The following is a 12,393-nucleotide window of genomic DNA, read 5'->3' on the forward strand; positions in this document are numbered from 1 at the left end:
AGTTGGTTTTTGTAAATGGCTAATTTATAGTTTTGGTTCCATGATTTCGAGTTTTGAATGCATTTACACTTCAATTCATTTTTTGGTTTTTTAAGGGTTTTTTTTTTCATTACAAAAAGAAGTTTGATATACATACAAATTTATAACATGCATTTTGTGTTTTCATTTCTGGTTGTATATATATTTTGTATTTTATCATGATATAACATCAACATTTTGTAACTTGTGTTTATCGGTCAAGCATCAAAATAGATTGGATACGATGAATTTGGGAATTTAAAAGAGTAGAAAGTACGCTAGCACTTGTCATAGTATTCATAATCAATCCTAAAAGACATCTAAACAAATTCAAAATAGACAATAAAGGCATTGTGCTTTAACAATCCTTATATTTTAACAATTAAACTGACATCACTAAAAACTTAATTTGCCTTCACAGGTAATTTTTTAGGGCGTTCGATAATGAACTTGGCTGATGGTGATGCACGTGGAAATGGCTGTAGTACCAAATCTTGTAACATCTTAACTTCTATATCAACAGAAATAGAATTATCGAGCTCTATTCGTGCTTTCTTAAGCAGAGGCGACTTAGCCATGATGAGCTTCACAAACTCCATTTCAGGAGCATAGTTATGGAAACTTGTAATCTCCAGTTCTCTAAGATGATCCAAGTTGAGCCCCGAATAGTCTTGAGGATCAAGAAAACTCGTATTGAAAGTTTGTCTAACATAACGAAGCATCTAATCAGAAAACATGTCAAAATTGTCAATAAAAATATGAGTATCTATTACCAAATGTGATTACATATAGTTTTCATTTACCTTAAATTTAATCTTCTCCAAATTTGGGGAGCTGTTGATCACACAGAGAGTGGATGAAATCTCATCTTGTTTATGAAAACATACTTGAAGAACAAGTATCCTCAAGTAGACTAGTGGAGTGGGGAGCTTTTGTGACATAACACTTGCATAGAAGTCCTTTAACCAGATCATTAATGATTAAAACAAATACTCTTGCATGAGATAAAACAACCAAGTTAAGTATGTATTACCTTGTTATAAAACCGAGAGATGTTCACAACTTGAACTGAAGGTAAACACTTAAACAAGTCAACAAATGTACACTTGTTGTCTCCTATAAAGTCTGTAACATAACGTCCAATCTGCATAAATACCTTTTTGTAAGAAGGTTTTTAATTTACGAAGGTACATAAAACGTTATATGGACTTTATTTACCCATGTAAATTCCTCAAGTAGTGGGCAACTGATAAGGAATCGCTGAAGCATAGTGGCATTGATGTCAACCTCATAAAATATCAGGCTCTTCAACATACAAAATCCATTAAACTTTGATGGGGTCTCAATTACACAATATTTGAGAGATAGGTGTTCTAATCCATGTAATGAAAAGAATGAACACGGTAACTTGTAATATTCATCATATCGATAAACTTCAAAAATGAATTTCTTGATATTCTTGCTCCGTGAAAGATGAAGTATTATCTGGTCAATCTCATTAACAATTTCTTCATCAGAGATATGAATATAGAGTTCCGATATCGGACCCTTGTGTAGCAACAAAACATGGAATATGGTAATGACAAGCTTATATTTTTTGACTACTCCCATATCAGATGATACATTAATGAGCCTGTCATCAAATACAAGTTTTTGCATGCCTGTCCAGCAGTACCTCCATTTTTTTGACAAAATACTTGTCCTCAATGCATCTCTGATTGGTATAAAAGTCAGAATTTTTTCAATTATATCTTCAGGGAGACTGCTGATTCTATCTGAACTTTGGCGTTGATGATCTTTCATCTCTTAACAAGGTTGGATACTTCACAAGGCTGTAAAGTAGAACGAAATATGAATATTTGCGTCAAAGGTATATGAACTGGTTACTTCAAACCAAGATACAACTAATAGAACGAGAAGACAAATATACAAATGAAAAACAAACATGCACATACTATATCTTAAATATATTTGGTCTAACTACTAGAGTTCTAAATTCCTTATTATACCTACCCATATGGTCACCACAGTTTCGATATCTTATTCCCAAAACTACCTGTCTATCCCTCAGAAGCATTATATAATTGCTATAGCATGCAATAGGGTTAAACTTTTGCCTTTTTTTTAAACAACATAACGTCAACCAATCTCTACCTTTTCGAACCCTAGGTACACACTTTCATTTCCTACAGTAACCAAAAGAAAAACAACAGGTTTTACCTTGAATTTCAGTCCACAGAATAAGGCACTGCCTCCAGCCACCGCTACTATGGCCTCCCTCTTCTCGATATATCTTTCTCTATCTATCTCCAACTTCGATCTTCTCTATACTTTGTGTTTGTGTTTGGCGGCTAGAAACCTCGAAACATCCAAATGCTCTCTTTCCTTCCGATCGACTACTCTCTACCCTCTGGTTTTCTCTGAAATTGGTAATACGTGTCCGATCTCCGTTCCATTTAGGTTTTCTTTGATAAAATTTATTTTTGATTTAGAAAAATGAAAAAGAAATAAAGAGATCTAAGGCCTATAATTATTATCCAGAAAACTGTATAAAAGTCGCATACAGAATCAGGGGATTTATCCAATTATTTTGGGAATTTTTTTAATAAACACCTACAAGTTTTTTTTGAACTGAAATGTTTAGTTTTTTCAACATTTTGCCCAAATTAACAAAAAAAATTTTTTTTTTTATATTTTAAGAGGAAATTAAAGATTTTGTGTTTTTCCCAAAATAATATGACTTTTTTTGTTAAAATAAAACACTTTAAGGACTTTATAAAAAAATTTCCCAAAATAGTGTGGCTTTTCCGCATAAAACCCATAGAATTACGGAAAACTTTATAAAAGTTTTTAGATGTTAGGAAAACTATATAAAAGTTTGTATAAGTTTCATAATTAATTTAGTTTTAATATGTTTTTTTTTCAATTAAATTTTAAAAACCGAACAATTATATTAATTTTGATCCTTTTTCACACGTCAACATATCATCCAACTTTTAAAATTTATATTTTTTGCTTAGATTTTAAATTTTCTTATAAAGTTGGTCCAAAATTTATACTTTTTGTCCAAGTTTTAAAATTTTGTTAAGAATTCATTTTAAATTTATTTGTTTACATCTTTTTTTTCAAAAAAATAAAAAATACAATATGTTTTATTTGCAAAAAAATATATTTTCAAAATCATATTTATACACAAAAAAACCTAATTTCACATAAAAAATCTTCTTTTTTCTATATAAAAACTTTGTAAAAAACCATTTCTTAATGCAAAATACCTATATATATATATATATATATATATATATATATATATATATATATATATATATATATATATATATATATATATCTACTAGGTGTGGGACCCATGTATTACATGGGTTCATTTAAAAGAAAATTTAAATATAAAATTCAAACTATTTGAGAAGTTTGAATTTATAAGAAAAATATTGAATTATAAAAATTAAAGTGTTTTTTTTTCTTTTTTCAATTTAAACAAATAATTTAGATAAATAAATAAAAGAAATTAATGAAACTTTAATTTAGTGATTTTGAAATTATAAGGAAAGTCCATTAATAAAATTGATATGTATTTATTATTATATTTAAATAAAATGTGGAATTTAATAAAATAGAAAAAACCATAAAATGACATGTGGAATAAAAATTAATTTAAAATAACCATAAAATTACATGTGACAAAATGAATAAGAACATGACATGTGACAAAAAGATCTTTATTTATTAGGATAAATATTAAATTATTTTCATTATTATATGTATATTAAATGATATCCATAATTATAATTTTTTTATGGAAACTCACTAAATTCATCATTAATATCAGCAATAATATTCTTTCAAAATGAATTCGCATCTAGGTTTTCATGTATGGGTTCATATTTTTTTTCATTACTCACTCACTCAAAATACAACAAAGTTTCTTGTAACATGGAGAACGAGAGTGTATTATAGCAGAATGAGAGTTAATTCTAAAAGAATGATAGTATATTCTAACATAATAAGAGTGTATTCTACTAGAATACACTCTCGTTCATCATATTCCATGCCACTTTGTTTTATTTTAAGTGTGTGGGTCCATAAAAAAAAGACGAGCCCATACATGAAAACCTATATATGAGTTCATTCTGCAAAAATGTTATTGTTGACATTAATGACGAATTTAATTATTTCTATAAAAAGAGAATTATAATTATGGATATCATTTAATATACATATATACAATTATGGAAATCATTTAATATCTATCTTTTTTTTAATTAAATAATTATTTAATTTTACTAAATTTCTATTGGTGCATTTTAGCATACAATAAATATAAAAAACACATGAACGTAGCTCTCTCTCTCTCTCTCTGCATATATATATATATATATATATATATATATATATATATATATATATATATATATATATATATATATATATATATATATAGAGAGAGAGAGAGAGAGAGACATACACAAACATGTATTTCATGGTAACGTGTGTGTATATATATATATATATATATATATATATATATATATATATAGAGAGAGAGAGAGAGAGAGAGAGAGACATACACAAACATGTATTTCATGGTAACGTATATATATATATATATATATATATATATATATATATATATATATATATACAGAGAGAGAGAGAGAGAGAGACATACACAAACATGTATTTCATGGTAACGTGTATATATATATATATATATATATATATATATAAAACTTTTGAGAACAAAAAAATCTATGAGACCTTGCGAATTCAGAATCAGCTCATCATTTTTCAAAACCAAAACACTAATCTTCTCCAAATGGTGCCTCTAAGTCATATCTAGGCTAAAAAAAATTGATGATTTTTTTTTTGTTTGGAAATGTGGATTTATACACAATCAGCAGTCATATGTGTTAGATTAAGTGTCTAAGCCCATAACTATATTTGGTATATACTTGAATTAATAGTAGCACAATCTTTTTAGGTTGCCCTCATAATAGAAGCTGGACATGATGACTTTTGGAGAGAGAGGTTAAATTTATTATTTGATTAATAACTTGAAATAAATGATTTATTAATGTATTATGAAAATAATATATTAATTAGAAATCATATTATTTAATTAATATTTAATCAAAAATTAATTTGGAATTAATTTTGGGATTAAATGAATTAGTTAAAAATGCATGGGCTGTTTGGTTATTTATTGAAAGTTGAGGAAAGAAGCCTATGGACCTCATTGCATGAGGTGGACGAAAATCACTTGGGCAAGCCCAATGAATTTTGTCCAAGCCCTTTGCATAAGGAAGGGAATGGGTTGCTTGGTCACCAAGCAAAGGGATTAGGATTTCCTCCTTAAACCCTAGCTTTGACATCAAGCTACCTCAGCTATATAAAGGCCTCCCTAGCACATAATTTCTTCCATGCCTTACCTCTAAGAGCCATATATATATATATATATATATATATATATATATATATATATATATATATATATATGTGTGTGTGTGTGTGTGTGTGTGTGTGTTTGTATACATTTTTCACATAACTACACTTTTATAAATAGGTATTTAAAATATATTTTTCTATAAATAGATATTTTTATACAAACATGTATGTATTTTGCGTAAAAATGTTTTAAAAAAAGTTTTTATATAAAAAAGAAGGGTTTTTATGTGAAAATATGATTTTGAAAATATTCTTTTTTTATAAATAATGGGTTTTTATGTGAAAATATGTTTTTTTGTAAAAAAAATATATATAGTTAAAACATTTAAAAAAATGTAAAAAAAAACTAAATTTATGATGTATTCGTAAAAAAAATTTAAAATATTGGCCAAAAATTATAATTTTTGGATAAAATTTGTATGAAAATTTAGAATTTGGACCAAAAGTGTCAATTTTGAAAATTGGATTACATGTTGTCCCGGTAAAATAGTCAAAATGATTATAATTGATGGTTTTTGTGACTTAATTGATATATATATATATATATATATATATATATATATATATATATATATATATATATATATATATATATATATATATATATATATATATATATCACTGTTGTAAAAATCCCGCCTAGGTCCCGATTAATCTCCGATTAATTTCTAGGCGCTACTCGACCGTTTAGAGGGCGCCTAGCGATTAATCCCTGCATATATAATAAGTGAAACATTATAAAACGATGAAATTTTAACATTTAGAAGAAGTTTTATATCAATGCAAAATATTTGAGGTATGATTAGTGTTGTATTAATCATATTAACCTATTTTGTTATCATAATAGTGGTATTTACGAACTTTGATATGATATTAGTAATATTTATTTTTTTAAAATTCAACAAATTAGCAATTAATGGTACCCGATTAATCTCCGCCTAGCTGATTAATCCATTAACGTCAGTCCACCGACTAGCTAACGTCGAGCGTTTTTTGCAACCTTGATATATATATATATATATATATATATATATATATATATATATATATATATGTATATATATATATATATATATATATATATATATCAACGGCCAAAGAAATAGATGTACACTTGTATATTGGACGCACATACACTGAATTATACCAAAAAAATCCACCTCATTACAAAAAAACTCACCTCTTTTTTTCGTTTTAAATTTTTTTTAGGCCACCTTTTTATCAAAAAAAAAACTGATTATACCGTTGTTCTTGATTTTTCGTCCTCTGTCCATAGAGATCCATGTTGATCTATTAAAAATGAACTTTTTTTCGAAAAAAAATCACTTCATTTTGTTAGTTTTTTCAATATTTATGTTTATTTTTATCAAAAAAAACTAATTATACCAAAAATATTAATTTTTTGTACTCTATTAATAATCATCAACACCGACTAAAAAAAAACCTCGAACAGTGTAGATTCACACTGTAAATCTAAAATGTAAATATTTCAATTTTTAATATTCACAATGTGAAAGAGCTCGATCAGTTCATATTCACATTGTGAATCTGACTTACTATTATCCACACTGTGAATCTGAGAAGATTCTCAATATGAATCTAAACTGAAATATATATATATTTTTTAAACATGAATATAAATCTATGTTTAAAAAGTACCAAAAAGTATGAATTTTGATATATTTATTATTTTTTTTTCTATAAAAAAATAGAACTTGACTTTTCAACAAAGAAAATGAAGTGAGTTTTTTTCGAAAAAAAATTTTGTTTTTTATATATCATCATGAATCTCTATGGAAAGAGTACGAAAAATCGTGAACAATGGTATATATTTGTTTTTTTTTCGATAAAAAACATGGCCTAAAAAAAATTTAAACGAAAAAAAAGAAGTAAGTTTTGTTATAATCCGGTGCATGTGTGTCCATTGTAAAAGTATACAACTCTTCCTTTTGCCGTTGATCGCTTTAAATTTCGACGTTTTGGATTGGTTCCTTGGTTCTTTGATTAATAATAGTTTTATATTGAACTTTTCCATATATATATATATATATATATATATATATATATATATATATATATATATATATATATCGATTATGAGGTAAATACATAAGAATTTTTATTGAGTTTTCTCTACATAACTAGATTATAACCCGCGTTAAACGCGGATGAATGCATAAAAAAGTACAAATCGTTGAAGGACATATTTGTAGACAACTTTTTATGTTAAACAGAATTGGATGCATTAAAGGGTTTAAATGAATTTATTCAATTCTTCAATACATATATTAAACAAAATTAATATCATAAAACAAAATAAGAGATGAGTTGGCGATTAAAAAAATCAACGTTACGTTTAATATCTTTTCCATCAGCCACTGATTACCACGATAAATAACATCTTTAACATGACGATCAAACAATACAAAAGAAACATACCCAATTTCATATTAAACACGAATTACGATCCTCATCCTAAAAATTATAAAATGACACTTTAATGGATAATGAAATAATATTGGAAACATTTGAATATAGATTAATGGCACAAGAACTTTACAAATGTAAACCACTGGGGTTGTGGTGACTTGGTAAGACATGTGGAAGATATGGTGGATAACCTATTGACCCATGTTCAAATCCTAGCACTACTCAGCCTTGTGGCCATGGAGGTTCGCTTGCAGTGACTCCAGGACATGAGGCAAAGCCTCATGTTTGCAGCGGGGGATTAGTCAGTGCGCGAAAACTGACCCGGAAACTTCGTTAGGGAAGTTCCCTTTTTCCAAAAAAAAAAAAAAAACTTTACAAATGTAAAATTATGAACTTACTTGTTGTAAACATCAGAACTCCACCACAACCATCACAAATAAATGGTTCAACATTAGTATCATCATCATTCTTACTTACTTTTTTTGAATAGTCACAACAATAAAAAGAATACCAGCCTTCGTCTAAATCAAAACCGATGACAGTAACAATAATGGACAAACCAATTTCCTATTTCATAAATTTTTAATATATATATATATATATATATATATATATATATATATATATATATAAAGTTCATATATATATATATATATATATAGTCATTGTGTTATGTGTCATAAATTTATAAAATTAATGGAAAAATATTAATATTGTTAAGTATACCTCATTGTAATCTGGAATATCATTAATGTTCTTGATTGGAAAATGGAGTTAGTAATCCTTTGCCTTGGCCACAACAATATCGGTGTTAAATTGTGTAGTACTAATGGAAGACTCAACATTCAAATTCATATCAGCAATACTACATATAAGAAGAAAAAAAATGAAGAAGTTAAACAATATAAATAATTAATGATTAAGAATAAGGAAAAACAAACATTAAGCTATTAATTAATGATACAAGTCATACACTTTTCTAAATTCTGAAATGTGAGACATGTCATTATTAATATGCAATCTCGACCCAAACAAACACTTACCCACTTGAGGTTGACCTAGAAATAACAGTTAAAGTTATAAATTAATTTATCTTATAAATAAAACATTAATATAATGACATGGACATTTATAATAAAAAAATATTCTTGCCACCCCAAGTTTTGAGCTTTGCCATACGTAGGAGGATGATGACACCTGCATTATCATTTTGATGTAAACAAATCATTTTACAGCAAGTATGTATAATAAGGCAATATCAAAAGTACATTGCCTTTTTTTTTACCTTTGGACAAAAAAGCATATGCTGATTGAGAAACACAAACACAAACATATATTAAAGAAATATATGAATCATTCCTAAAAAAATAGTTTTTACTGCACGGGTAAATAAGTCATTTTGAAGAAATAATATATGTAGACACTAAACCTTTCGGGAAGGTACTCCGCTTTTACTTTTCTTTATTTTTATTTTCATCCGATCCAAACACATAATCAAATCCAAACACAAAACTAATTAAACTGGATTTTACATCATCAAATACAAACACAGAATCTGATCCAAACACCCACACCCACACACATACACACACACACTGAAACACAAACATACACACACCAAGGGTAAATGGGTCATTTTACAACAAGTATGTATAATACGACAATATCAAAATTACATTTGCCTTTCTTTACCTTTGGACAAAAATGCATATGCTGATTGAAAAACACAAACACACGCATATATTAAAGAATATACGAATCATTCCAATTAAAAGTAGTTTTTACAGCAAGCCTAAATAAGTCGTTTTGAAGAAATAACATATGTAGACACTAAACCCTTCGGGAATGTAATCCATTTTTACTTTTCTTTATTTATTTTTTCATCCAATCCAAACACATAATCCAATCCAATTAACACAAAACTAATTAAACTGAATTTTACTTCATCCAATCCAAACATAGAATCCAATACAAACACACACACACACACAAACGCAAACACACACACACAGTATAAAATCCGTTTATCAAAAACCCACAAATAAGTCATTGATACATATACTGAACACATAAATTATAATCAGATGTAAGAAATTAATCAGTAAATCAAAAAAAATTTGCTAACCTTATGAAGCTGGTATTCGAACGTGATGCTGCAAAGTCCAGAGTTCACGAAATTGTGATAACAACTTAATAAGATTATATTTATATATAATTTTAAACAACGATTTTGGAAAGGATATGAAGAAATTAATACTGTGATTCATATCATACTATTTTGAATTCTTTGATTTCAAATTTTATAATTATGAATGGTATATACAAATTAATTGATTTTAAAAAGGAATGAACCATATTTATGTTTTGACAATTATGCTTACATTTATTTCATTTCAATACATTCCAAATAAAAATTTCATTCACCATTAATAAGTTTTCAACTTTCCAAACATAGTCAACTGAATTTAGTTAATATTAATTTTATTTTATTTTATGATGACATCATCAAAATGATCTAATGATTGAAATTAATCAAGGAAACACAATGAATGACTCTGATTATTGAAAGTGATGTCATCAAGTTTCTCTTTTAATGTATATAAAGATTATGCCAACTAGATTCTTTTCAATCTCATATTAAATATAGGTTACCATTTAATTAGAGAAAAAAAATCATATTATACTTTTCATAAGTAATATAAAAGTTTAGGAACCTACAATCGTGATCTTTAACCATTTAAAACAAAAAACAAAAGTTGGTTTGACTATCATTATAATTACCTTATGTAATATGATAACAATTACCTTATGTTATATGATATCATGTATGTCTTGCACACAATTAGACAATTAGACAACTATAAAGAGGATAACATTCCCCTCACTTCATGATTAAAAATGTAAATGTCTGATAATAGGCTTCTAGCCTAGTGATATCCGATGATGTCATTTTTCCTGGAGATTGAGGTTCAAGTCTCGTCATAGACATAAGTTGATTTAAGGAGTTGTTTAATAATTTAAGAGTATGTTAGATTTACCGTTTTAAAATAAATTAATCTATCAGTAAAAAGTTATGAAGTTAGGTCGGGTATTATAGTCAATTTAGATAATATTGAAGTGAACACGTTGGCTCTTATATTAATGTAATAGAAACTCCTTGTAATTAAATTTGGCAATGAAACCATGCAAAAGTAAAATAAAAATAAATAAGAAATAAGAAAATAATCAATTGCCAATTTGATTTTATTAACTCAAATCTTTATCATCTACCTTACACAAAAGTCAAAAAACTTCATGTTTATGTTTTTGGATGAGAGTTCAATGAAGAAGCATAAGAGAGGTGGATAGGAGATATCATGAAGATCGTCAGAAATGTTCAGCGATCCATCGTCTCATGATTTTCAAACAAATACAATAAATATCAATATAAATATTAAAATAAATATTTATAAACAAAAAAAATATAATAAAAATTACCACATGGCCAAATAAGCACCAAAATTGATAGTTGTAGCCGGTAAAAATGACATATCCATATAAAAACTAATGTTGGTTGAAAAAACCTTTAATGACCTAAAGCGAACAAGTTGCTCAAATTTAACATATAACAACATACCATTATGATTTTTTTATAGAACCACGACATACTTTTATGATATTTAACTTGCCATTTCGGACATCTAATTATTAATTTTGCTCACAAAAATTTAGATTTATGGCGTTTTTGGCAACAAGTTATTGGGTACTTTTAGGAACTAGAGCTATAACTTTTGAAAAAAAAAAAATTTAAAGAAAAAATTTGTTTGGAAGTATGAGTTAAAATTTTAATTTACAACAAAAAGCCTTTAATTGAAAAGTCATTTCAAGTGATATTTAAAGTACGGTTTCTACCTATTATAACAAAAATACTATATTATCCTTAAAATGTTACGTATCTTTTGATGTCATTTTACATAATTTTATATTTCTTTTCAAAAAAAAAAAAGATACAAATATTTTTGCTAAACATTTCTACACAAATAAAAATATAACTTCTAGTTCCAAATCAAAGCTACTGATTCTAGCTTCCAACACCAGCTTCAACTTCAACTCTGTTTGCAACTTAAGCTTCAACTTCCTCCGACCATATTTTGGCCAAACATATCCTTAGTTTATAAGAATATTTATTTTGATGATGGAAAATTTGAAAAAGAAACCTTGATCATGTTGCAAATGACATTGTAAACAATTTTCCTTTATCGGGCCTTTTAGCCAACATTTAAGATCGACATTTTAATAAAAGTTTTATGTAGTCGATTAGCATTCATCTGAAAAAGACATGTTTTGACTTCGGCTAGATTGATTTCCTTACTCTAGGTGTTTTGGTTATGTTTAGGACGAAGCATATGCATTTTCATTATGAAAAAGTAATAATAAAACAGATGAAACACAAGGTCGGGCCCCTAAATGAGAAGCCTAAGCTTCGCCTATTGTTTATAAGTT

The 12,393-nt window shown here is 27.0% G+C and overlaps 1 protein-coding gene across 1 annotated transcript; it reads right to left on the bottom strand.

Moving 5' to 3' along the window:
• Nucleotides 1-319: 319 nt before the first annotated feature.
• Nucleotides 320-2,517, bottom strand: LOC145109688 (F-box/FBD/LRR-repeat protein At1g13570-like). The gene is made up of 5 exons (XM_079046881.1): nucleotides 2,239-2,517; nucleotides 1,237-1,850; nucleotides 1,052-1,162; nucleotides 822-977; nucleotides 320-740 (listed from the first exon to the last, which is right to left on the bottom strand). The coding sequence occupies exons 2-5, from the start codon at nucleotides 1,819-1,821 to the stop codon at nucleotides 423-425; spliced, it is 1,170 nt and encodes a 389-aa protein (XP_078903007.1). The 5' UTR covers nucleotides 1,822-1,850; nucleotides 2,239-2,517; the 3' UTR covers nucleotides 320-422.
• Between the last annotated feature and the right edge of the window lie 9,876 nt (nucleotides 2,518-12,393).

This window comes from Lactuca virosa, chromosome 4 (genome assembly GCF_052849685.1).
Source record: "Lactuca virosa cultivar CGN04683 chromosome 4, Lactuca_virosa_CGN04683_v6, whole genome shotgun sequence".
NCBI classification, from domain to species: domain Eukaryota; kingdom Viridiplantae; phylum Streptophyta; class Magnoliopsida; order Asterales; family Asteraceae; genus Lactuca; species Lactuca virosa.

Excerpts from the sequence above, each read along its gene's own strand:
- LOC145109688 (XM_079046881.1), bottom strand. The coding sequence starts at position 1,821 with ATGAAAGATCATCAACGCCAAAGTTCAGATAGAATCAGCAGTCTCCCT. Across the intron at positions 1,163-1,236 it reads TACTTGAGGAATTTACATGG|ATTGGACGTTATGTTACAGA; the intron begins GTAAATAAAGTC and ends GTATTTATGCAG. Across the intron at positions 741-821 it reads TGGAGAAGATTAAATTTAAG|ATGCTTCGTTATGTTAGACA; the intron begins GTAAATGAAAAC and ends TTTTCTGATTAG.